Source organism: Prosopis cineraria, unplaced genomic scaffold, assembly GCF_029017545.1.
Source record: "Prosopis cineraria cultivar Desert tree isolate PC_DT_omini unplaced genomic scaffold, ASM2901754v1 PC4, whole genome shotgun sequence".
Classification (NCBI taxonomy): Eukaryota; Viridiplantae; Streptophyta; class Magnoliopsida; order Fabales; family Fabaceae; genus Prosopis; species Prosopis cineraria.
Genome location: NW_026555335.1, coordinates 42,267,176 through 42,293,694, shown reverse-complemented (window position 1 = coordinate 42,293,694; position 26,519 = coordinate 42,267,176). Strand labels below are relative to the sequence as shown.

The window sequence follows — 26,519 nt, the reverse complement described above, 5'->3', positions numbered from 1 at the left end:
ATAACTCCTAATCATTCTTTCGTTTGCAATGATAATAAACAAAAGTCAAGGTCAATCACTATACAATGTTGGTCTTTTATCTACCGAAATTAGTTTTCACACATGACCAATTGTATGTTGCACTTTCTAGAGTCAGAAGTATAAATGGCTTGGGAACAAACAAGTCAAGACAACCACTACCAATGTGGTCTTTCATGAAATCTTCTAAAACCTCCAAGCTATGAATGCTTGATTTGCTTATGAATATTATTTTTTGAGCTACCTATGTAGTGAATAATGGCTTCCTTAACTCTTTTTTGGCAAAATGCAACAGTTTATATTAAGTATTATCTCATTTTCTTCTTGATCACATGCTACATATTATGGTTATAATTATATGAATTATGATATCATTACTTAAATTTAGTTTTTTCTATTAGGTATACTCGTGCAATGCATGGGTTTGTAACTAGCGTTAGTGGAAACAAAAAGAAGCATGCAACTGCAATCCCACGCATTTGCACGGTGGCACACAAAAAGATTTGCTTTGGAGTAAATTCCAATTTTGACCCACTTTCAACCATCGTCTTCATTTGCTTCGTGACCCACTTTTAAATCCACTAAACACACCTTGTGAAAATTTATTGTTACATATTGTACGCATATTTGTATATTTTATTTTATTTTAATTTCTGCAGACAATTTCATTGTCATTATTATATTATTTCAAATTTATGTTGAAGATAACGTCAACATAAAAATAATAAGTTTTCATAACATTTATCAAACTCAAATGTTTTATAAAAAAAATTTTAAAAACTTGTGTTCAGCCTTGTATGCTTAACATACATTTTTTTTCCAATCAAGCTAGGACAACGAGAATTTTTCACGCATCTGTCTCGATTTCCTATTGTTAAATGTTAACACTTATTTAAAAAAAAAAATTGAAACCCGTTTCCTCTGATTTGATTAATGAGAATAGTTCAAGTGCATAAATATTCTTCATTTCTATAACCATATGCATTTTCTAATTGCATGACTAATTTGTACTTTGATGTGCCAACTACCAACTATCAAGTACAAGCAAATTCATGTTTGTTTGTTTGCTTGTTTTTTTTTTTTTTGAAACTTGATTTCTCTTCATTTCTTTTCTCTCCATTTTTCATCTCAACTATTGAATCAAAATTTTAAATGGTTCGAAGTTAATATTTTTATAAAAATTAATTTTTTTTTATTTTTTAATTACAATCATAAATAATTAATTGTAATTTAAATCAAATTTATTATATTTTGTTATATTTTAAATTTATTTACTTATTTTTCATAATTTCACATTTAATACTCATTTTATAAAATATTAAATCCTAACCGTTAAAAATTTAATTCATTGGTTGGAATGAGAAGTGAAGAAGAAATGAAAAAAAAAAAATGGAGAGAAGCTAATTCTGATTTCTTTTGGGAGGGGGGGGTAGGGAGATGGCAACTTTTAAGTACAAAAAGCATTCTGTAATTGTGCCCAAGAATACTTCTATAGTAAGGGATCAAGAAGAATTTTATTAAACAGGAGATGCTGTGAGGACACACACTGGATGCCACCACCAGAAGGCAAATTGTGATTTGATGTTGATGGGTCTGTCATTATGAAAGGACATGCAACCTATGGAGGAGTATTAAGGGATTGGCGAGGTGATTGGATATTAGGTTTTAAATAAAACTTGGATATCCTAAATCCTTTAGTCACAAAGTTAATGATAATTTATAATGCTTTTCTCATCATCAAAGAACGTAATATGCAAGATGTTACTGTGTTCACTGATTCTTTAGGTGTGCTGAATTTGCTAATTAAAAATGACAAACTTTATCATCCACTTGATGACACTATAAAAGAAATCAAATAAATTTGGTCAGAGATGCCTCATGTCAAGATCACTTACACTTATCATGAAAGAGTCAGATGTGTCAATCAACTTGCAAAGAATGCCTATGAAGAAGGGTTTGGAGTGATTATTATTCCCTCAATGCCATTAGAATGTCTGAATCTTTTTATTTCTGAATAGAGCAACCCTGTTGGGTTAGTCTAGCTTGTTTTGTCTTTTATTTTTTCAAGTTGTTATGCTTGCCTTGTCTATTCCAAAAAAAAAAAAAGAATGCTTCTATAGTTTTATTAGAAACAATCATATGAGATATTATCGAATATTAAATGTGAATACATTTTTTAAAGAAAATTCAAATTTTAGTTTACCATGTTGTGAAAAACTAACCCTCCTATCAAAGCCAAGGTATTTTTTAATTTTTTTTTATAAATATCCTCCCATTGAAGGCAATTCCACTTGAGATGCTGATATTAAAAATATGCACTTCTCCCAATAAAATTTTAAATATTAGTTTGTTATGTTGTGAGGGATTAGTTTTTTTTTTTTCAATAGATCTTGCTTGTTGGTACCAAAAGCATTTTCAAGTGGTTAAGAATCTTTCACAGGTTTTAAAAATGTCCACAGCCCATTCAGCCTTTGGGCTACAAATAAACCTCCATATCAATTATCTAAAAGAAAAACTCAAGCCCTCGACATCAGACCCAGAAAAAGATGCTCCATACAACTTCCAACATAATTCATCCATTATAGCCGATGGATCAACCTGATATCAACAAAACAAAAAAATGGGGGAAAAAAGCAGTTTTCTTAATAATTTACAACAGTATATTCTATTCCACTAATCCTCCTACCTGATGAACAAATACAAGAACGTAAACATATGCTATAATATTACAGATCAACTTACACACTAATCCTGTATTCAGTGCATGTCAGAAACACATGTAAAACTCCAAATTGAGAACCTTATTCAACGGCTAATATATTCGAGGTATACTATAATATTGTCGAACATAGTCCAGCATACTAACCCCGGATTTAATGCATATCAAAATTCAAAAAGACTTCTATAACTTCAAATTGAGAATCTCACTCAACGGCTCATACACTTGAGGTGTCGCTCCAGGAGGAGTAAACTGAGCAGGTGTAGATTCCTCTTCAAGTGCCGCCATAGCAGCCTTCCTTCTTTGCTTCTTTTCACGATGCCTTTTCAGTTTATCCTCTAGATCTGCTTTAGCTTTCTCTGCCAACTCAGCTCTGCTAAGAGCTTGGTCTGCACGAGCCCTGAGCTCCCCAATCTTTGCTGTAGCTGCTTCCAACTCCATTTTCAACATTGCTGTTTCAGACTGGCTTCCACTTTTCTTCATTGCTGCTTTAGCTTCATTTGCCTGTTCAACCTTCCTGGTTAAGGACTCATATTCCTTCAATGGGATCGTGATATGGTCATTGTTACTCTCAGTGTTGCTTTCTCCAGCTGCCTCAATATCTTTCTCCTTGATCTTGTTCATCTCACCTATGAGTGATTCGGTTGTACTATTCAGGCCATTTGCTTCTTTCTTTGCATTGACGACTTCTTGTTTCAACTGATTCAATCCAGTTTCCAGTGCTTCAATATATACAGTTTGATCCATACTCTTTCTTTCCTTTTGTCCCATGTCATTGCGATCCTCTCTTTGCTTAATCTCAACCTTGAGCTCCTCCAGTTTCTGTAGAATTTGTCGTTTCTCCTCCTTTTCAATGTTGAAGGCTGTCTCCATCTCCTCTATTTTGGTCTGTGCCTTGAGTTCTGAATCTTTAGCAGCAAGAAGTTCCCCTTCTTTCTTCAGTAGCATCCCCTCTCTGGCCTTCAATTCACTCAACAACTGTGAAATCTGCTCTCTGAACTTAGGATTCGCTGACTGATCATCCATCTCTTTCATCATGGATTCAAGCTCATCAATGCCAGCTCTTCTGTCATTGCCTTCATTCATGTGTTTTTTTCTTTGGGAATCAGACTTCTTCAGCAGGATGAACAAATCAGAATTTAGCCTCTGGTAGTGTTCCACCTTACGAAGTGCCTGCACATAAGCAGCATGTTTTGCTTCCAATTGTAACTTGCAGTTCGCGAAATCCTTTTTCAAGTCCTCGACCTCTTTTTCATAGTCACGCTGGTGAACGTGTACGGAAAAAACAGCATTCCATTGACGATATGAGAATGTATGGAGTAACAAATGAAAAGGAAGTTCAATTTCCAAGCTTTGTGGTTTAGATAGCATTAACCCAATTTTAAGAATTCATAATTGGTTATTAGGATGCTCAGAATTTATTGAAATCTAAACCATCAGTTTGTCACCAACATTAAATCAGATCTTCAATATGTATACAATCGAGTGCTTGGAGAAAGAGAGGCGGGCACATAATTCACATCCCTTTACTTTATGCCAAATGAATGAAACTTTCGAAACTACAGAGACACTGGATGGAGAATTACTAATATGTACTCCACTCTTTGAAGTGCATCGCAGTATAATTCAACTTCAAGAGCATAGATTACTGATTCATGATACTACAACATTATTTAAGAAAAATTCACTCTCAGCTCTGCCGCATTATACCTAAATACAGAGAAAAAGCAAAATCACAAAATTACTCTCAAGTCTTGCATCTTTTACTGAAATTATTAATTTGTTAATTAGTTGTTAGCGGAGTTGTTCAGTTGTCAACCGGACAACAATAACCAACAACTATCTGGTAGCAATAAAAAAACACAAGACTCCAAAGTAATTTTATAATTTCATGGAACTTTTCTGTATCTAGATTCCGGGACCTGAGAGTAATTTTACCAATTACTTAACCAGAAAACCTCGAGGTCTCTATTGCTTGCTGATCTCACCTTACTCTTCCGATGCACATGTTTCTTGTGATGATCTTTTTCACCAGACAAGGCGATGTCATTCCTAACTGATTCAGATTGTGTTGTATAAGTCCCATCCATAATTTTGGTCAACAAAGTCAAAAACCCCTAAAATCGGTGGGAAATAATCTGTCACATTGGGAGAAAAACACGCAAGGCGAAATCAGAGTCCAAATCCAGTTGGGGCAAAACCACACTGAAGCAGTAATGCGTTTGCACGTGAAATCAGATTTTATAAACAGAATTTCAGTATGATAAAGATTGAAAAGATACCCGAATTGGCAGGAAGAAGCAGAGAAAGTGGGATTGTGGAAGACGAAGGGAGAAAGAAGGCGTGAAAAATGATAGTTGAGGAAGTAGTGGGTATTAAGGGGGTTGAGTTGAGGTGATTGCCCTCTTGGATATTAACGAGAATGGGAAATTTGTCAGGGGGCCAAGTGGATTCACAGTACATAACTCATATTACGTTTGCTTCTTCCTCGGTGGGATCGACAAATTTGGTTGAGCCCATTTTATCCATGTAGCTGAATTTGTTAACAGCGAAAATTAAGGATGCATGGATGCAAAATTTCGAGAGAATACAACAAACAGATGAGTTGACAATCCTTAATTTCCTTGCTTATCTTTGGAAATATGGTACACTAGATAATTATATATTTTTTTGTTATGCTGTTTATAAATTATTTTTAACATACTTTATTATAATTAATAAAAATTTTAAAATTTATTAACCTTATTTTAAAATTTTATTTAATAAATTATTAATTTTGTCCCTATTAAATATAATATTTTAATAATATACTTTCTCTCACTGATATTTAATGGAGAGCAAAAATAATAATAATAATTTAATGATATGATTATAGATTAAAATAAATCTCTCCATTCTGCAAATAAAAGCCGGAGGGAGTGACTCTGAAGAATTGATCCTAATTATAAGGTCAGACATATGGCTAGTGCAACTTTTTATTTTGGAAGCATAGGAGAGCAGGCAGGGGTGGATTCAGGCATGCAGCATCATATTCATTTGACCGACTAATAAATTTATTTTATTTTATTTTATTTTTTTCCTTAAAAAAAAGTAATCAATACTGTAAGTGGAGGCCATTAGGAATTAAGGAGAATGATAAATAAAGATCTTATAAAAATATTAATATTAAATTAAGATTTTTTAACATTGATATTCTCAAATTTCATTAATCCTTCAGTATTAAAGTTCTTAATTTGATATTAATGTAGTTACAAGGTCCTTACTTATCATTTTTCATTAGAAATAAATAAATAAATAAATAAATATATATATATATATATGAATCTCCTTCTCCTTTGTTAATTGAAAGTAGGCAAGCCTAATACTATGCTTAAAGTGGGAGAGAAAGCAACATTTTTCCCTACTTGGCTAAGGAGAGAAAAGTAGAAGGAAGAGAGAAAAATGAGATAAAAATAACATATATGATCTGTATATTTTTATCTCAAACTTTCAAATATGAGGAGATTTTAAAGAGAAAATTTTATTTTCAAATTTACCTACCAATTCTTTCATAGTTGCCTCTTGCTTCCCTTCATTTTATCATGATATTTATAGTGTAGTTATATTAGGATAATAAACTTTTATTAAACAAGAAGTATATTTAATTTTTAAATTAATTAGACAAATATTATTTCTAATTTTTTAGGTTAATTTTTAGTTAAGTATCTTATATTTAATTGTATTTTCAAATTTTAATATTATTATATATTTAATAATTTAATTAATAAAATTTTAAACTGGATAAAATAATTTTTAATTATGTTTTTGTAATAATATGTGATAAAAATTATTATTTTATATATATATATATATATATTAAAATATTAAATTTTATTATATAAATATTTTTATAAATAATAAAATTATTATTGTTCATATAAAATCAATAATTTTTCTCTCTTTCTTGTCTTTTCTCGCTTAGTCAAATATAATGTGAGAAAATTATATATCTTTTAACTTTTCTCTTCTCTTCTTCTTCTTTTTTTTCATTTTCTTTCATTCATATTTTTTATCTGCAGGCTAAACACAGCATGAAACTCTGTGAATCGAGCCTGAAAACAGGCAAAAACAAGATACTTTTCCTACGGATTAGAGAGCTTCATCTCTCTCCGGCCTCTTGCCATTAGAGTTATTAGCCAACTAGATTTTCATCCTCTCCGAACATTCTCTCAAGCCATCTCTTCATCCGCAATATTAACTATTAGCTGCTTTTGTGATGCACAGATTCATGGCTGTTAGGGTCTCTATGCAATTTCTGTAGTTGGATAAATTTGGATATGATTGTTGGGATTAATTTGGAGCCAATATCATCGAAAATATAGTTTAAACTGTTGGATTCATTTTAATCTAATGACTGATGATATTGTGCATAAAGAGACAACTTAAGACAACGTTAAGAGATGATCTGAATCCTTAGCAGATCTTAGGGTAAGATTCTTGAATATGTTTTTTGTGAAAAAAAAAATCGATAAATATAATTTAAGGCAGGCAGACCAACTTGTTGAACGATGATGATTAAGATTAGTATAAAGTTAACTTAAAGCAACCTTTTCGTATAATTTTTCCCCCCTTGTAGACGATAGAAGTGGGTATCATGGTTGTTTATATGATAACAAATTTTTTTTAAAAAAAACACATTTATGTCCGCTAACAAATAGCACTCTTGGTATATCCCAAATAGTGGGATCTCGTGGATCAGTTATAGTTTAAAAAATGAGTTGCTTCATAAATATACTACAATTTATTAAAGTTGAAGGAAGGTATATGAGCATTGTTGAAGAAGGTGAAATGTCATTGACGGCATGATGAGAGTTTACATCTCCCACATTAAAGCGTGATAATTGAATGTGATGTATCGCCCGCCTCTCCAACAAAATTATAATCATACAAATTCAAATTTAGTTTACAATTCAAGCTATGTAGCTATTGGTTAACCAGGCTCCAGGCATGAGAACAGTTCCATACATCTTTTATTTTTTTATTTTTTGCCTATCATCCTTCTTTTATTTATATATAGTAAGTTATCTAGCATCAGAAGCCAAGGCTTCGACTAATTTGTATCAAGCTAGGTTAGAATTCTTTAGTGTGAAAGCTCTACCATCAAATACTGCTACATTTTTATGGTTTAAGTTTAAAATCTTTAGTTAAACTGGTACAACTCTCTTGCTAGTTGAATGAAACAAGCGTTGGTTTATCATGTATGGTAATTCTTATTGAAGTTTCAGCCCCTAAAAGTCAACATTAGAATAGGATTTTGAAAAGGCACCTTTACTACCAGGGAAAAGAAACAGAGAAAGTAGGATGGAGGAGGAAAAGATACCTTGTATAATGTGAGTGAGTTTAGAGTGAAGACAGCGTGCGCTCAAAACCAAAAAAAAAAAAAAATGGAGAAAGCTCTCACAACTGTGGGGAGCTTTTGGATCTCCAAGAAAGCCAAACAAGAATTCTCCAATATCTCCAACGACTTGTCCGTAAGTTCCTTCCATCTCTCTCTGCGTTCATCAAAATATGCATAAACATTTTAGAGGTTCACTTCAATGTTGGATTTTCTGTTTGGTTCTAAAATTCCAACGTCGTTACTGCATCAGCATTGTCCATCATAAATCTACTTTCTGCAATCTTCATTCAACTGAAAAGTGCTTCTTTCCCTAGCATGATAAATATCTTCTCTGAATTCACAAACCATACCACTGGGATCTGCTTGGCCTTCTTACTTGCATAGATTGGTGTAGTTTAAACCTTATGGATTTGTTTTTGTTTCTCTTGCTATTTTTCTGAACTTGTGTGATTGCAATTTTCTCAGTCTCTCTCAAATTCTGTTGAAGGCATGGCAAAATGCTTACTGAACAAGCTCACAGGTACTTCTCACATCCACAATATTCTGTACTGGGCTTACAGCACTAGAATATAATTGAGTAAGGATGGCATATTTAGCACAGCATAAATTTTTAACCTGTGCAGCATTTGTGTTGAGTGTATCTGTTCTCAAGTACTTTTGATATATGCTTTGACAATAATTGAAGTTAAACCTAAAATGAACAATAATTGTGGTAGATATACAGTATTCCATATAACAGCATGGACAGTAATTGAAGTTTAGGAGCAGATTAGCCATAGCCATTTATCATGGAGATCATCCAAATCACTTATCCCAGTAGGACAGAATTAGCATGAAACAGTCAATATGGGATTACACACTAAACTCAGTATCTGTTGATAACATGTTTTTGTGGGGGAAGTTAAAGGCAAACAGAGGAAGGAGATAGGAGAAGTTCTGAGAGAGCACAACATACCGGGGGGAATGTTCCCAAGCAACATAAAGTGTTACGAGTTTGATGAATCAAAAGGGAAGCTGACAGTGCACCTTGCCTATCCATGTGAGGTCTGCTTCAAGGACTCGTCCCTCCTGAGGTACTCCACGCGTGTGAAGGCCAGCTTGTCAAGGGGAAAACTCACCGTTTTGGACGGCATGAAGACGAAGCTTCTTGTGTGGGTGAAGGTGTCTAGTGTGTGTGTTGAGAGCTACAAGTCTGACAAAGTTTGCTTCACTGTTTCTGGTGGCGTCAAGATAAGCAGGCCCAGAGATGCTTATGACTTGCCTCGCCCAGCCATTCAAGTCCATGACTTCTGACTTCGTCTTTATATCATTTGGTCTCATCATCATCTGCTCATGTAATAGTGAGAGGTTTCACTCATTTGAATGAGGTTTTAAGATTTTTATGGACTGTCATGTTTGAATAGAAATTTAGAACGGTGGGGACTGCTTTGTATGGGATGACGTGAGATTTAGAATTAGGATGGCTCTGTCGTGTGTCCTATCTCGAGCAAGGAAACAACATGAAATTTCTATCCTTTAGGATGGGACAAGACTGCAAAAATCGTGTAAAAACACAAAGACTAGTAAAAGAGAATTGAAAACTTATAATTTAATTAGATTTTGTTTTCAATCTCTCTATTTTTTTTTTCAATATTTTTAATTTTTATAGCTTCTCTAAGATTGATTAGGTCCCTCTAATTTTAGTGTTTTTAATCTTTATAAGGATTTAAAATGCTAAAAAAATTATAAGGACTAAAAATAAAATCTGATAAAACTACATGAATCAATAATTATATTTTCTCTAAAAATTAAGTAACCAATCTTTGACTATATTGACATCTTCGAATAATAAATATTCAAGTACATATTTTTACATTTTCACAATAGATAATCAATTTATTTTAAGCATCACCTTTCAATAATATCAACAAGACATAAAATAATGAGAATTCTGGTAAATCTAAAATAAAATATATTATCTTATAAATCTGAATAATTAATATATTGCCTTAAATTACAAATTGGAATGCACTAACTAGTTGCTATAGAACCAGCAACTTTTTGTAAATGTAAAATTCTTTCTTCCTTTTACCAGTTTTACAAGAAACTATTAATATTAATATTAATATTAATTCTATAGCAAGCGCATTCCAGCTTGCAATTTATAAAGGGCAATAAATCCAACACAACCATAAGAGACCGATAACATAACTTAAGTGCAACAAAATATTTATTAAACTATATAACTTCCTAATTGAAAGTAAACATGAAAAACAAAGCCTTTTCTTTGCAAAATAAAAATACTAAGATCTAACTTTAGATATTTAAAATTTTAAACAACAATATAAAAGACTGAATATAAACACACACACATGGAATGAGACATCCTTATGATCACACGAGTTTCGCCTCGTCCTATGCTTAAATTTGTTTTGATTTCATTGTGCCTCATTTCGCATATTTGAGGAACCCGTTCGGTAGATCTTGACATAATTGGAAGTTGAAACTGGGAGTGGCCAATCCATGACAATGTGATTCATGCATACCCATCCTTGACAACAAAAGGGCCATTGAATATTTATTTTATTTTATTTTTTTGGTAGAGGCCATAGAATATTTTTTTGATTATGAGTATTTATGATGGAGGTATAGTACCTTATATCTTTTCCTTGTACGCCCCAGCAGATCCATGTTAGCTTTCCTTTGACACATTATGGTATCGTCTTAAATTATAAAAGAATTTTAACGTCACAAAATATAAAATATTTAAAAAAATTAATACTTCATTAAATAAATTTATTTTAATATTATTATTCCTTTTTATAATTTATTTTTTTATATTTTTTATTTTTAACATATTAAATAAAATATATTTTTAAAATTTAATATTTATATTTTAATAAAATATATTATTAAATATATTTAATAAAATTTATTAATATGTAAGATTCCTTTTGCAAAAATTTTGTTTATATATTGATATATATACTCTCTCCAATATTATTTATAAGATATCTCTTAAATTTTTTTTTTTTCAAAATGCAAGACAATTCACAATAGTTAAATCACTTTTTAAAATTTTTTTTATTTAATTATCATAAAAATATTTAATATAATTATATTATAATTTAAAATTAAAAATAAAAATAAAAATATATTTCATGTTTTTATAATATAAAAAATAAATTTTTTTTAAAAAAATACGTGAAATAATTAAAAATGTAATATAATAAAAATAAGATAGAGCATAGATACATAAATAGATAAATATATGGATATAGATAAAAGGCTGAAGAGTTTAAAGGGAATCCATTGGTCATCGCTGCAGTGAATCCAACGGCCAGGAACGATTCCGGTCCCACTGCGAAAATGTGCTCTGCTCAAGTGGAAACCCTAGTTTGGTTTCCGATGCATCCCAAAGATATCCGAATCTTATATATCTCTATCTGCCTTCGCATCGTCCTCTCCGCCCCTCGGGCTCTGTAATTTTGTTTCTCCTTTCTGAGTCGGTCCAAGTTGATACGGTGCGTTTTGCTTAGGGCATCCAATCCCACCATGTCGGACGAGGAGCACCACTTTGAGTCCAAGGCCGATGCCGGAGCCTCCAAGACCTACCCTCAACAAGCCGGCACCATCCGCAAGAACGGCTACATCGTCATCAAGGGCCGCCCTTGCAAGGTCTCTCTCTGGTTCATCCATTTGCTTCCCCCCCTTTTTTTTCCTGTCCCCCTCCATTCGTTTGCCTCAAAATTCTTCTCTGAATGATCAATACATAGTTTGTTAGTTAACCAGATGGAAAGTGCAAATCAACTTTACTCTGATGATTTTGAAGCATGGTTGATATGATTTATGGTTAACCAACTGTTAATAGATCCAGTACTGATTAATGGGATGGTTTCTTGTATGGTGTTATGATCGAATTATTGTGTTGTTTTCGGACGTTAGAGGGGCGATTTTCACTATCTACTGATTTTGGTGCGGTTTATGGACGATTTGTGGGTCTTAATTTCTTTAATGAATTCATATATATGTTGATTGACTTCTCGTCTGATTGGTGTTTTATTTTCTAAGTGTTGTTTTGAAGTTTTGTTTTGTTTATGTGTTCCTGTTTCTTTGTTGCAGGTTGTTGAAGTTTCGACTTCCAAGACCGGCAAGCACGGTCACGCTAAGTGCCACTTTGTTGGAATTGATATTTTCACTGCCAAGAAGCTTGAAGATATCGTGCCCTCTTCCCACAACTGTGATGTATGCGCTTAGTTTCAATTTTCAATTTTTTGATCTCTTTTTTATGTAGTCTTCCTTCAACATGATTCTGAATCGTAATTTTTTGCAGGTCCCGCATGTGAATCGTACTGATTATCAACTAATTGATATTTCTGAGGATGGATTTGTGAGTTTCTTTATCTAGAAATGATACCCTCTGTTTACTCAAAATTCATTCTGCTTCCATATTCTGAATGTACTTTTGCTACTGAACGATGCCATAGGTGAGTCTGCTTACCGAAAATGGGAATACCAAGGATGACCTGAGACTTCCTACCGATGAAAATCTGCTTAATCAGGTTTGTCTGGATTTTAGTATGTATAAGAAGTTTTGTGTATTTCTTAGATTTATTAAATGATTAAATACATAAAAAGAAATTATATTTTGGAATTGTAGCACCAAGTAAATTTTTTGAATCTTAATATTACCTCATTTCGTTAGTCAGGTTGTGGGGAAAATCTTGAAGTTGTCATTGTTTTTGTGTTGGTAGTCTCTAATTGATTTTCCACTCACTTTTCTCTGCAGATAAAGGAAGGATTTGCCGATGGAAAGGACCTTGTTGTTTCTGTCATGTCCGCCATGGGAGAGGAGCAGATTTGTGCCCTGAAGGATATCGGGCCAAAGTAGTTGCTTCCATTATATGCCGGTCGTTTGTTTCCATTTGTTTAATCTCAAGATATTTTTGTAAGCCTTTTTAAGTCTTCGCGGCAGATGGGTATAATCTTGCCGATGGTTTTTATGCATGTGTTCAGATATAAACTTTTTCACTTATGGTTTGTCCGGAAATTTTCACAAGAAATAGGAGCTCCATTAGCTGATGTTTTGACTTCCCAAATCATGAGAGAGCAGTAAGCTTGCTAATTTTGATGAAATTTATAAGGTTGCGCTAAGGTTAAAAGTCTTTATGGATTGTTACCCGTCGCATTTAAAACATGGGGACAAATCTTTGTCGTTGACTTCAATTCCATCACTCTTGGGAGAGCACTTTTTGCTGCGAAAAATGTCACAATCTTCATGAGACATGGCTTCCTATCTATGAATGGTTTGATTTTGTGCAAGTGTTGTCCGCCTTCAGTTTTTTTTTTTTTTTTCTAAATACATGACCACCACAGCAATCTGTGCAAAGAGATTAAGAACGAGTCATTTTTAAAGTTAAGAGGCTTCTTTAGTTATGTGGGGAAACATTGAAGATTGTAGTATAAAATTTGTCATGGACTATCTGGTTGGCAAGTGATAAACATGATTAAAAGTGGCAATAAATGTGATTATAAGTGGGGATAAATGTGATTTAAAGTGGTCACTCAATCTTTCATTGTGAGATTTTTTATTTTTTTGATGATGTTAGATAAGAGATGACTTTCAGAATAGTAGTAATTAATGAGAGGTAAGGCTTTTTGGAGTGTGAAAGAACATTAACTTTAAATAATTTTTCATTCTCACATAGTATAAGGCTTTCATGGATTTTCATTAGCCCAATTGTTGTATTAGGTTTCATTAGCCCAATTGTTGTATTAGGTTAATGGTCAAGATATTTGGAAAAGCTTTTAATTCAATTTCTCTTGTCATGCCTCCACAAGCAGTAGCGCTATTAATATTAGCTGTGCTATTGTTTTTAAGTTTATTGTCTTGTTGATTGCTAAAAAAGGCAATATTGCCATACAGGATCTTATTTTTAGAGTAGAGTTTTTTGCATCTAGTTTTTTTAAATATTCCAGCAAGCTTAGGCGAAAAAATTGTGTCAAGGTATTCTTTTTGTATTTAAGCTTCTTGCTTCATTCTTTACATTTCAAATTATTCAATCTTGTAAAAGTCTGCCTTCAGCTTTATTTACAAAAGTTGGCTGAGAAACAAATATTTTTATTGTCTTGTTGATTGCTAAAAAAGGCAATATCGCCATACAGGATCTTATCTTTGGAGTAGATTTTTTTGCATCTAGCTTTTTAAATATTCCAGCAAGCTTAGGTGAAAAGATTGTGTAAAGGTATTCTTTTTGTATTCAAGCTCCTTGCTTTATTCTTTGCATTTCAAATTATTCAGACTTTTACTACCTTCAACTTTATTTACGAAAGTTGGCTAAGAAACAAATACTATTTTCTTATGCTCGTATTAAGTAGAAAATACAATATGTGATGAGTTTGTGGTGAAACTTGAAAACTTTCATGAAGCAAAGAAAGCTGTTCTAGAAGTTGGAAGGTATGCTGCGCGGACTTAGAAGGAGAATTTTTATACTTTGTTTCAAAGATGAATGTACAACAATTGGGGTCACCAAGCATAGAGCCGAGAATAAGGGCCGAGCGTGAAGGACCGAGCTTGGAGACCTTGTTTAAATAAAGACTTAGGCTTTAAAAATAATTTTTTAAAAAAATAATTGAATTTGAGGGCTTGGCATTGATAAGCACTATAAAAAAAAGCTCGGGGTCGAGCTGCCTTTTAAACCCTATTATATTATTATTATTATTATTATTATTATTATTATTATTATTATTATTATTATTATTATTATTTTCTTTAATGGAACACATGTTTAAGCCAATGACTTATTCACATAATCCTACACATATTATATTATTATTAATTTTAATTTATTTTAAAATTAGTTTAATATAGTTAAATAAATATCAATGTATAGTATAAAATTTTTAATATTTTTTATTTTTTTATAATTATTATGTTTGTGTATATATAAAAAATGAACTGTTTTTTAACCAAGATTTGAATTTTATTACTAGACTTTTAAATGTGAGTTGTCTAATTTTTAAAAAACTATGAAGATTTTGATTTTTTTAATTTTAAAATATTTTAATTAATTTATAATATTTTATTTTATTTTAATTTTTAAATTTTTTAAAATAAGGCTTACGGGCCCGGCTCTAAACCTTTTATAAAAAGATTGGGCTTGAGATATTAAATTAAAAATAAAAAATTAAGTTTTAAAATTTAAACTCTTAAAGATTGAGTTTATAAAAATCAAGCTTTTTAAAACCGAGTTTGTCTTTTTTTTCAGCTCTAATCAAACATGCCTGAATACGACATCGCGATGATGACATCCACACTAAACGCAACCGAGGCCTGGAGTGTCTTGCCCGAGCCCATCTAGTGCTGACCCCTTCCTTCCAGAAGCACGCTGATCAGCTTAATCTTTTAATTCATTATTTGAAGTAATCTATATCTGTATGCTATATCTGTATCTTCTATGTATCTATACCTATATCCATGTAACATTGCATTTGTCTTCGCCAACATTTTAATTTTTTTTGAATTTTTATATAATTTTTCTCTTTTCAATTTTTACATAATTTTTAAATTCTAAATATTAAAAAATAAGTGCTAATATACACACACATATATCTCAATTTTTTTTTAAAATAATTTTAACCACTAACTATTTGTACCGTAGTTTTGCCCAACACAAGGTTGAGATTTGAATCGCAAACAAAATATTTTTATTTTTAAGACGCATAAAATTATAAATGGTATGACAGTTTTTCTTATAAAAAAAGAATAATTTTTTAATAATTGTTTAAAGTTTTTTAAATTAGGGGGAGAGTAACAAATAGATTGTAAAGATAGTTTAGTAATTTTGAATTTTTCAATATAATTACAAATAAAAAATTAAGTACTTTACGATTTTTAATAAAATATTATTAATAGCATTAAAAATTAAATTAAAGTGTATATTTTGAAAATATAAATGAGGTCTCTATAATATTAGCAAAATTATCCAAAAAAAATCATTGTATTGTATTCAAGATTTTAATAAATTTTTTTATTTTTTCACTCTCTTCATTTTCCTTCAATTCCCATCAAATCAATTCCTCATTCCTATCAAATTAAATAGATGATAATTAATATCACATGTATGGCATGGGTGTAAAATCTAGTTGTTATCAAATCTTGGAAAACAATAAACTTGGCTAATCGCTAACACAGCGGCACTACCCTGTACCATAAATATGGGGTGAAGAGATTCTTCCTTTCTTTTCTCAATTCTCACCTTTTTTTAAATTTATAAATAAAATAAATTTATTAATAAAATAAAATTAATAATGGAGATTGAGAAAAAGAGGGAAAAGGAGAGAAAAGAAGGGAAGAGATTCCCCTACAATAAGCATCCCAAAACAGCACGCTTATATATATATATATATATATATATATATATATATTTTTTTTTTTTTTAAAATCAAACAATCCAATTAAACTTGTACGGCTGCACCGCAGGGAGACCAGCCTAGAACGTTATAACCTTGATCCTCATGATTAGTTCGATGCCTGTGCAACTTTTAACTTGGCTTCTTGCGAGTCCTTCGAACGAAAGAGAGGAGGGATGAGTTCTCCGCCGCATCGCTCTCCCGACGGCGGCGGCGGCGACAGACCCAGATTCTTCGACTCCAAGGCCAAGAGCCTCTGCTGGGCAAAGGCTGATGTTGTGCCCGGCCGTCATCCAGACAGGTGGCGCAAAGACGCCGCCGGCAACATTTTGTGCAAGCGCCTCTTCAACTGTCAAGGCTGTCTCTGCTTCGAATACGATCACATCATTCCCTTTTCCAAAGGTTCCCCCCCCTTTTCAACTCTATCATCTATGCCCTCGCTTTAAGCCATTAATTTCTCGATTTGCTAGTTTCAATTTTTCTGGGATGTTGTCTTTCAATGTTTTCCAATCGTCATGTAGAAATGACAGCATTTAAAGTCTATGACTCTGACTGGTAATAGGATTGTGGAAAAGTTGCAGCAGCTGGCAAGTGAGTAATGAAGTGCACAATAAAATTTTGAATTGACAGGTAATTTAGAGAGGGTTGGGAAGGCTTAAATAAAAATAATGCTTCCGATCAAGTAGCAGTAGCTTGGAGTCAGCACTCTTACGTGGCAACCAATGGAAATTTTATGGCTTTTCTGTAGATTTCATCCTTTCAAAAGTGTACCTTGGATGAAAAATGAGTGTCCCTGTTAACTAAGGAGGTGCACTTATTTGTGCAAACAGATAAAAATTTGGATCTATAAGTGATAGTATTCAATAGTCTTCTTTTTGACCATTAGAAATGGACAGATGAGTATCCTTTCATCTGACTTAGATTGTTTGGTTCACAGTTGTCACTGATGAATATATTAGTTGGCACTAATGATGGAAATAATCAAACCATGAAATAGAGTGTTAATAATGGCAATGTGTAGAATATGATAAAGTCATCGATTTTGGAGACTATTGTTGGATGCTACTCCATGTGATTGCTGCAATCTTATTTCATAAAGGAATTAAACTATCAATGATATCGTTTCATTGAGGTTGAGTTGATTGATGGGAAACGTAGTTACAGAATGATGGTCAATGACATAGAATAAAAGAAAAAAATGATATTAAATCTTTAACATGAAATGAGAACCAGCAAGGACCTCGAGTTGCTGCTCCAATCTTCATGGAGCTATTTGATTTCATTAAAATTTTTCTTTGGGGTTTTGGGGCCGTCTGTGTACAGAATGCTTCTTTTAGTTATTCATTGTAAGATAACACCTTCCTTTGGTTTTGCCCTCTTTACTTTTTGTGGAGAACTATAGATGAGCAGAGCATATAGGTTGTGTCTTTACTCATTAGTTGGGTATCGGTAATTTGATAATTAGTTTATCTGAGATGTGAGGTGCTGTTGCAGGTGGTGAATCCACAGCAGATAATTGTCAGATACTACAGACTAGAGTGAACAGATTCAAGTCAAACAGGGATCAGGTTGACCAAGATTGGTTGAAGGGCTATTCATGTGACATTAATTTTTCTGGTACAATTTCTTCATCACTGATGCGTCTTTACCTTTAAGTCACGTGAGTTTATCCCTTTACTCATTTTGCATTTTTGTTTCATATTCCTTAAGGAGTTCATCCTTCCTCTGGTCCTGCTTACCAAGGCAAGACAAAATGTTACCCAGTATCGTATACCAGTCATGTGTATTTCTCGTTGGCTAAAACGGTTTCAAGTTCATGTGCCATATAAAGAGAGGATCAACTTTAGTGCTTCAATTGCATCCTAGAAATACTCTTGGGACAATTCTTTCCTTTCCTTTCCTCTTTTTTTTTTTTTTTTGGGGGGGGTGTAGCGGTGGTGGGGCGGGGAGGATTGAGAAATATGGAGGTGTTGTTCATACCTTTGCACGAAGTAATCTAGTCATCTAACTAAATGCAATTCTTTTCTTGCTTTATATGGTTTCTTTTGTAAAAGTACTTCATGCAAATCTCAAAGGCACTGATGATTAGCTGACAACAGTCCCACTCCCACTTCTGAGTTCTGACAGTGGACATGAATTTTCTTTTGGAGAATTACATTTAGGTCCCTTGCAACACAATTAAATACTACAAGGTCCATTAAATCGTTGTCATTTTGTTATATTCAGCTATCAATGAATCTTATTTTAATCATGTTGTTGATAACTTGGGTGTAACTCTCTCTCTCTCTCTCTCTGTGTTTGGCCAGGTATGCATATACTTTTAAATCCAGGAGAGCTAGATTCAAATCCAATGTTTCATAAATACCATAATGAGAATTTCTCATATTAATGAAAATCTGTTCAATGATGAATATTAGGGTATGATTAGGATGAGAAAGCTCCCTGTGACCCATAACTGATGAGAAAAAACGGGATTATACTCGAATGTCTCCCTCATGATAAGCTATGTATATGTTTTTCATCACATGATTTTCACAGTTTCAGAACAATTGGCAGATAAGGAGCTGGATGTAATAGAGATGGCTGTTTATGGGGACGTGATTAGGCCAGGAAATCAGTGTCGTTGCAGAACGGTAGCTGAAGTGCTTGGCAAATACAAATCTAAAGACACTACAGCTGCGTGTAAGCTGCCACAGGCAGGGGAATGAATCTCCAACAGACAGAAAATCCTAGGTATCAGTGCATCATATAATGTACTCCATGCAATTGTAGGTTTAATCTGCTTCTTCTCATCTAGCAGTGGGACCCACGCGGCAGATTGTTGAGATTAAATTCTGACCATTTTTTTGGAAGAACAGGTCCTTGAGGACTGATATCCAGACACTTCTTTAAGGGCATTGCTATAAGCTGTTATCTTCTGCTTCTGTGAACGGGACATTAACCTAATTTCGGTGTTCCTAATCTCCTGTTTGGTATATCGCAACTTGGTTCTTGAAAATCATGAAACACGTAAGATTTCGATATTTGACAATAGCAATGGTTATAGCTTCTTAAATGTCTTCGGTCAACGTACCGTTCTACTGATGGGGAAGATGCATAGTCATAGTCGTCAACAAGAGGCTTGGCCGAGAAAGAGGTGAGGTGTGATGGCAAGGGTCTTCCACTGAATCTCCGACAATGCTGTAGTTGGGTCTTCATGCATGACCCAGAGTCTAAAAAATAAGTTATATTATTGATAAATAGAAAATAACATGATTCAAAATTCATGTAAACTGAATTTATGTAAGATTTGACGGAGTTTTAAATTGATTGTATGACATAAAACAACTCTTTCTTTATCCGGATTTGTGATCGGATGTAAACTGAATGAAAGTGGGATAATTCTGGTTGTTATTGAATGGTTAGTAGACCACCTTAGTGAACCTTGAGAAGCTGGAAGGAAGCTTCTGGAGCATTATTTTAGTTGAAATTTAAGAGCAACAAGCAGAGAGAAGCGATGAAATTTACTCACTCAATGAACGTAGAGATGAGTCCTCGTCCTCTCAAGACGTGTTACCCTAATTTGCTAGACTGTACCCACCAATTTAATGGTGTAAGCTGCCTCCTTGTTTCATATTGTAGTATCAAGCCCCCTTTCAATTTTAACTATAAATATGGCAGTATTTAGTTGTAATACAACCCGAGATTAAACAACATATTTAATATAAAATTTATATAAATCTTTTAGAGGGCAAAAAAGTATATTGGAAAAAGTTTAAAAATGTATAGAGGTGACAGCGCTTGCTAGTCCTATTTCCCTTTATAAGTGATAAAATATGCTCTCTCATTTAAAAATGTAAAATATTTTTTTAAGGTTGAATGTTAAAAATTATAAAATATTTTTAGTTTTTCAAAATATAATAATATATTTTTTTAAAAAAATTATATTTAATAAATAAATTATTTTATATTCATTTTCAAGTGAAATGCCTATTAAATAAGTGTAAATAGGAAAAGATAATATTAATTTAAATATAATTAACTAATTTATTAAGAATGAGATTTGGTTAAAAATATTATATATTTTTTAATAGAAGAAATATACTTGATTGAATAGCTAGGTGCACCCATTATGAAAAATGAGTTGGGATTTCATTGGTGTTAAATAATTTATTTTACTAGAAATTACATATTCCCTCCGTTAAAAAATATAAGATATTTTTTAAAAATTTGGATATTCAAAAATATAAGATATTTTTAATCTTTTGAGATCTAATCATTATCTTTTTTTCAAAAGTTTTTCTATTGATAGTGACTTTATATTTATTATAAGGTGTTTAATAATAATAAATATAAAAAGATAGGGTTAGTTTAAATGTAGGTAACTACTTCATTGAGGGATGAAATTTGGTTAAAAATACCTTACATTTTTAAATGGAGGGAGTATTTATTATGGATGAAGTATTTTTAAAAGTTTGTGGAAATTTTTTTTCCCACAAATTTTAACTATAATAAGGAGGAACAAACAATGAAAAATCTTAGAATTATTTCTTTAAAAAAAATTTCAAAGTCTTTATTCTTTTTACTTCTATATTTTCACGTCCTTTTAATTTTGAAGGATTTGAGAAAAATGATAACAGAAAAAAAAAATACTCATATTGCTTACCCTCCCCCAATTTTTTTGTCTCATTCTTTATTACAAGGTGCCATTATTGACTATTGAGCTTCCTGAAATACAACTCCAATAGACTTAAACAATTCATTATTACAACTCCAAGTTTGCAGAACCAACAAAAGCATCTTTCATTAAGATTGACTTTGGGGGACTCTTTTTGCTTTTATTGACGCCTGCCCAGTTTGGCATGCGAAAAATATATCCAAAGATACTATTCATATTTTCTCAGTAACGGAAATAAAAACAAATTTTAATAACGATAGATGTAATTGTAACAAGCATTGCACATCATTTTTTTTAACTTGACAACAAATTTATTTATGTAAATGCAGCTGAACAAATCGGGAGATCAATCACACCGAGGTCTCCCAGATTAGATAAATTTGCAATTAAGGCCCAATGCATTTTGATTTTATTCTGCAGGTTCGGGAGTTTTATATGCAAATATGTTTTGGTGAGAAAAGACTCATTTGCCCATCTCAAAACTAACCCATGTTCAACTCTAATCTCTTCCTCCTCCTCTCCTCTTCCTCTCTCTTGCACTTCATCTTTCTTTTCCTTCTCTCTTTTCTCTCACTACCTTTCTTCTTTTGAGCCATTCTATTCCATGGGGTTGTGATTTTGTGTGTGTGTGTGTGTGTGTGTGTGTTTGTGTCTGCAAGATAATAAGAAAGCAAAGGAACAAAGAGATGGAAGCGAGTTGAAAGGGTTCCCAAGTGAGTTGAATGCTCTGCTCCTGCAACTTTTGTTGGATTGAGTGTCGAAGATACTTATTTAGTGTTTTGACCAAATAAAAAAATAGCATTGTCATGAATTGAATTATGTGTTGTGAAAATAGTGACATTGATATGTTAAAATTGAGTATTTAGTTGTTTCAAAAATTTGTTGTTACTTGGTTGTTAATGTCATCTAATTACTTTGTTAAACTTTAAGTTGGTAGTAAATGTTTTAAAATGAATTTTTGCAATAAAATTATAATATTCTACTTATTTATATTAGATGTTTACACGTAAATTGAAAATTTTTTAGCATATGTAGATTCTCAACAAAAGGTCCACAACTAAATATTCAATATAAATAAGATAATGTTAATGTTTTCATAACACATAATTCAGAGTTTTTAATAGAGTATTTTTATATGTGAACATTTAATATGAACAAGTAAAACGTCATAATTTTATTATAAACAATCCGCTCCAAAACATCCATAGTTACCAACTTAAAGTCTAGCAAATAAGTTAGATAATATCAGCAATCAAGTAATTCAAATTTTTGAAACAATTAAACAATCAATTTTAACATCACAGCATCATTATTTTCACAAACATAATCCAATTTATGACAATGCTATTTTTATTTTGGTCAGAACATTATATAAGAACATTGGACCCTTCATCCAATAAAAGTTTTTGTAAATACAATTCTTATCCTGTACACGCACAAGAAAAATTAAAACTAAATTCGCAATCCCATGGAATATGATGACTCAAAAGAAGAAAGGTAATGAGAGAAGGGAAAGAAAGAAGAGGAAGGGAAGAGGAGACAAGAGTCAAACATTGGTTAATTTTGGGACGGACAAGTGGGTATTTTCTCGATAAAACATATTTATCTCTAAAACTCTTGACCTACAAGATAAATTTAAAATGTATTGGGCCTTACATGCAAATTTTTTTAGTCTAAAAGCTCAAGGTAGGATTCTCCCAAACAAATACATAATTATTGGATAACTATCTCACCGCTTATTATATATAAAATTTGCTGAACAACTACAAGAAGCCCCATAAACTTTAACTCATCCAAAAAAATTATTTAAAAAAGCAGCGTGTAATTGTCAGATGCTGCTATGAGGGTGGAGGTTGAGTGAATAATGGGATGTGCGTGTACTACTCAATTATTGGAGTGGTTTAAGTAAATAAACGAGTGTTAATTAAGGCAGACAATTATTTGGGCAAGTACAGAAATAAACGTAGGGAAGACTCCATGATAGAGAATGACAAGCTTAGCCACTTGCAAATCAAGTGACATATATTTCTTTTTCATTATTTTTCTTTTACCAAAACATGCATACTTAAGATGAAGTGAAAAATTTCATGTTGAGTAAATTTAAACTTAATAATTAATATATAATAAAAAAAGGACACTTAAACTTAAGCCTTAAAGTTTTGAATTAAAATGTGACGTCGATTTATTGTTCTTGCTCGTTTCTTCTTTCCCCCTGTTCTTGGGCAATCGTTTCCCATTATTAATAAGTAGCATCAAAGCCATATTTCGCCCTAAGCTCGACTTGGACAATATGGAAGTCCCACTTTGATCAAAATTAAACTTAACAATTAATATATAATAAAAAAAAATAATCTATAAACTTGAGCTTTGAAGTTTTTAAATTAAAATGTGATCTCTGTTTGCTAACTTTGTCCGTCTTTACTCTACCTTCATACTTAGGTGGTTGGTCTCCATTTCCAACATTTTACCCTTCACTGTTGGTATGGACTGATTTTCTTTTTTTTTTTTAAATGACAAATGCCTAGTTAACAAGATAACGTAGACATACATAACATATAATAATATTAAGCATAATACTAGCATGTTATCGAACGGCTAAGTATCAGGTGACACATAGTTTTTAATGCCTATGTAGAAATCTAGCGACAATTAGATAAGCTGGCCAACACAATTTGTCTTCATTTTATAATCCTTTGTCAAAAGCCCTAACTATAGACAACAACAAAATTAAATGTCAACGTCACGGCGGAATTGGAATGAAATGAGGAGGGCTCTTGCCCATTATTATCTCTCCAAAAGAGGGCCACCCAGCTTCTCTTTCCATGAAAACACTTGATTGCCAATTATTAAATTATTAAAAGGGAACATTTTATATTTTTTTGAACCATGAGGAATTTGATAACTTCAGAAAAAACACTATTTTAATTTTTATTCACAATTATCTGCCTCCAATTTTTATTTGATTAGAATGAGGTGATAGGAAATATATAATTTTTGTTATGTTCCTAATATTATTATTAACTTATTTTAATTAATTTCTTATCGTATTACTTTCTTATTCATAAAATTGATTTTTATTTTATTCCATTGTATGCTGCATGCCATGCCAGATCATATGATTCAACATCATCTCTCACTTTTAGAAAAGCAGAATTCCTTGTCCAGCATGAATGATAACTGTGTTCGGAACATTTGATGATGTCATTTTCCCTTTTTCATGGAAAATGTCAACTACTTTAATTTCATGTTTAACACACAACACGCCATATATATGTCATTAAGTGACCCGATATTTTTTTGAAAAAAAATTCAATATCTTTAATTTTTAAGAAAATAAAAATCATACTCTAATATATCAAATTAACTTGCTTTCTTTGTGCATGGTAATGTAAATTTTTTTAAAAATTAAAAAATAATTCTATGTTATAATATTATTTATTGAAATAATTTCATATTAATAAATAAGATTTAAACCCAAAAAAAAAAACTTTTGGATGTTGATTGCTTTAGATGTTTCATCACTATATAGAAATTTGTTATATCATAATCATAATATTCATATGATTTATTGCTTAAATTTCCTAGTGGTATTTTGTTTGACATATTTACACAACAAAAATATCATACCCTTATCAATGGGTTTAGTTTTGCCAAAATAACTAGTTTATGGCAAATGAATGCTCAAAATTTTTTTAGAAGAGGTCCTTATATTAATCTCCTATTGTGTTTTGAATAGAATTATTTTTTATAAAAAAATATTTGTGTGCAATGAAAAAATATGATACATTTTTTGGCCAAAGGTCGATGTCCATAGGATTAGCTATTATTACAACTAGGTTTCCGCTTATTTAATTATTTAACTAGTTAGTTTTCCGTTATATTAATTGCAAGCCTAGCTTGCCTTTATAATTTAAAAACTAAAAATGTAGATATAGGGAACATCACCTCACCAACTTTCGACCCACCTCACCGCCCACCATCTTCCCCCCACCCCCTTTTTATTAATATTATTATAAATATTAGGAAAAATTACATTACAGGCCCTAAAAAAAATTTGCTCTATTAATAAATTCTAATAATACACTACAAGCTCAAAGGCCGTTGTTGTAATTTTATTAAAATGGAAGTACAAATGAAAGAAATAAATTGAAAGTAGTGGGATGGTCAATTTAACAAGCATGGATATTTAATTAAAAATATATAAACATTGTATTATATACCTATGAATATTGTATTGTATATTGTCTGTATAATTTATATATTTTATTAAATCTATTAATAAACTTAACATGCATAGACATTATATTAAAAATTTATAAATATTGTGTTGAGAATGCATGAATATCGTATTGTACATTCATAAATATAGTGTTGTATATGCTCTGTGCAACTTATATATTTTAATTAACCTACAAATCAACTAAACATGCATGACCATCATGTTGAGAATTAATGAATATTATTATATCATGTTGTGCTTCGTGGATGAAGGTTTCGAGCAAGTTTTGAGTTTTCAAATCATATAAAAGTAAAATTGTACTTTTACTTTAAAAAAATTTGCAACAAGGGCCTTTAGGCCTATAGATTTAAAGTTTAAGTTTCTATTTTTCAGGGCCTATTATTACAATATTATACATGTTCATGTCTCACTATATCCAAGTAACTTACTGCATTTTGCCTCAACTACATCCAATTTTATCCAGTATATTTATGACAATATATAGTCTTATATTAGAGTATATCATAAATTTATTAAATTTATGTTCATCAAACTAAAGATATTTTATAATATTCCCCATCATATATAGAAAAATCATATTTGTATGTTTTAATCCTTTTTATATACTAACAATTTCGTGACAGTGATATTAAGCCTTTACTAATTAGAATTAAGAAAAGCTGGATTCTATTAATGTAAAGTTCTTTTAATAGCAATTTTTGTTCATATTACAAAACTCAAATTGGGTTCCTCATTTAGCCTGCCTAATCACTTGCTCTGCACCACATAAAGCAAGTGCCATCGGTTGTTTCGTTTTACTTGTCATCATGACGTCATGGAATAATAGAGGACAGTAACTGGAAAATTATTAGATTGATCTCATTTATATTAAAAACATTGGGGATAATTGAATATGAACATCAATGACATTTAATATTGCTTTTGAATAATTATACCAGAATGGCATTAATGCGAATCAAAATAACGTGTCGAAATAGACACGTTATTACTTGCTTTAATAACATGTCAATTACAAGTGGGGTAATTTGGTTAACAAATAATCATTCAAAAAAGTAATAGGTCCCCATTATATATATTTTAACAAGCAATAGTTCCAAAATTAACAAGTTTGAGAAAT

General features: G+C 31.6%; 4 protein-coding genes across 9 annotated transcripts; 3 read left to right on the top strand and 1 right to left on the bottom strand.

Annotated features, from left to right (window-relative positions):
- Positions 1-2,548: 2,548 nt before the first annotated feature.
- On the bottom strand, positions 2,549-5,239 carry LOC129309540 (uncharacterized). 3 transcript variants are annotated; one of them, XM_054951150.1, is made up of 3 exons: positions 5,020-5,239; positions 4,726-4,875; positions 2,549-3,910 (listed from the first exon to the last, which is right to left on the bottom strand). In XM_054951150.1, exons 2-3 carry the CDS (start codon positions 4,825-4,827, stop codon positions 2,921-2,923), a joined length of 1,092 nt encoding a protein of 363 aa, XP_054807125.1. In that variant the 5' UTR covers positions 4,828-4,875; positions 5,020-5,239; the 3' UTR covers positions 2,549-2,920. The 3 variants fall into 3 exon arrangements, with proteins under 3 accessions (XP_054807125.1, XP_054807124.1, XP_054807123.1); XM_054951149.1 differs by having other exon boundaries at positions 2,549-4,000; positions 5,020-5,238; XM_054951148.1 differs by lacking the exon at positions 5,020-5,239 and having other exon boundaries at positions 2,549-4,447; positions 4,726-4,864.
- A 2,596-nt stretch (positions 5,240-7,835) lies between these two features.
- On the top strand, positions 7,836-9,679 carry LOC129309946 (uncharacterized protein At5g01610-like). Of its 2 annotated transcripts, none has more exons than XM_054951732.1 (3): positions 7,836-8,247; positions 8,580-8,634; positions 9,022-9,679. In XM_054951732.1, exons 1-3 carry the CDS (start codon positions 8,161-8,163, stop codon positions 9,405-9,407), a joined length of 528 nt encoding a protein of 175 aa, XP_054807707.1. In that variant the 5' UTR covers positions 7,836-8,160; the 3' UTR covers positions 9,408-9,679. The 2 variants fall into 2 exon arrangements, with proteins under 2 accessions (XP_054807707.1, XP_054807706.1); XM_054951731.1 differs by having other exon boundaries at positions 9,016-9,679.
- A 1,838-nt stretch (positions 9,680-11,517) lies between these two features.
- Positions 11,518-13,192, top strand: LOC129307948 (eukaryotic translation initiation factor 5A-2). The gene is made up of 5 exons (XM_054948900.1): positions 11,518-11,771; positions 12,216-12,338; positions 12,427-12,483; positions 12,581-12,655; positions 12,883-13,192. The coding sequence occupies exons 1-5, from the start codon at positions 11,649-11,651 to the stop codon at positions 12,982-12,984; spliced, it is 480 nt and encodes a 159-aa protein (XP_054804875.1). The 5' UTR covers positions 11,518-11,648; the 3' UTR covers positions 12,985-13,192.
- Positions 13,193-16,606: 3,414 nt separating this feature from the next.
- On the top strand, positions 16,607-19,927 carry LOC129308052 (uncharacterized). Of its 3 annotated transcripts, none has more exons than XM_054949026.1 (4): positions 16,607-16,907; positions 18,000-18,122; positions 19,044-19,238; positions 19,364-19,927. In XM_054949026.1, the coding sequence occupies exons 1-3, from the start codon at positions 16,682-16,684 to the stop codon at positions 19,211-19,213; spliced, it is 519 nt and encodes a 172-aa protein (XP_054805001.1). In that variant the 5' UTR covers positions 16,607-16,681; the 3' UTR covers positions 19,214-19,238; positions 19,364-19,927. The 3 variants fall into 3 exon arrangements, with proteins under 3 accessions (XP_054805001.1, XP_054805003.1, XP_054805004.1); XM_054949028.1 differs by having other exon boundaries at positions 19,306-19,927; XM_054949029.1 differs by having other exon boundaries at positions 16,608-16,907; positions 19,062-19,238.
- The last annotated feature ends 6,592 nt before the right edge of the window (positions 19,928-26,519 follow it).

Coding starts and splice junctions, on each gene's coding strand:
- LOC129309540 (XM_054951148.1), bottom strand. CDS start 4,108: ATGCTATCTAAACCACAAAGCTTGGAAATTGAACTTCCTTTTCATTTG.
- LOC129309946 (XM_054951731.1), top strand. CDS start 8,161: ATGGAGAAAGCTCTCACAACTGTGGGGAGCTTTTGGATCTCCAAGAAA. Junction 8,248..8,579: donor ATATCTCCAACGACTTGTCC/GTAAGTTCCTTC, acceptor CAATTTTCTCAG/TCTCTCTCAAATTCTGTTGA. Junction 8,635..9,015: donor CTTACTGAACAAGCTCACAG/GTACTTCTCACA, acceptor TTGTGGGGGAAG/TTAAAGGCAAACAGAGGAAG.
- LOC129307948 (XM_054948900.1), top strand. CDS start 11,649: ATGTCGGACGAGGAGCACCACTTTGAGTCCAAGGCCGATGCCGGAGCC. Junction 12,339..12,426: donor CCTCTTCCCACAACTGTGAT/GTATGCGCTTAG, acceptor AATTTTTTGCAG/GTCCCGCATGTGAATCGTAC. Junction 12,656..12,882: donor ATGAAAATCTGCTTAATCAG/GTTTGTCTGGAT, acceptor TTTTCTCTGCAG/ATAAAGGAAGGATTTGCCGA.
- LOC129308052 (XM_054949026.1), top strand. CDS start 16,682: ATGAGTTCTCCGCCGCATCGCTCTCCCGACGGCGGCGGCGGCGACAGA. Junction 16,908..17,999: donor CATCATTCCCTTTTCCAAAG/GTTCCCCCCCCT, acceptor GTGCTGTTGCAG/GTGGTGAATCCACAGCAGAT. Junction 18,123..19,043: donor ATGTGACATTAATTTTTCTG/GTACAATTTCTT, acceptor TGATTTTCACAG/TTTCAGAACAATTGGCAGAT.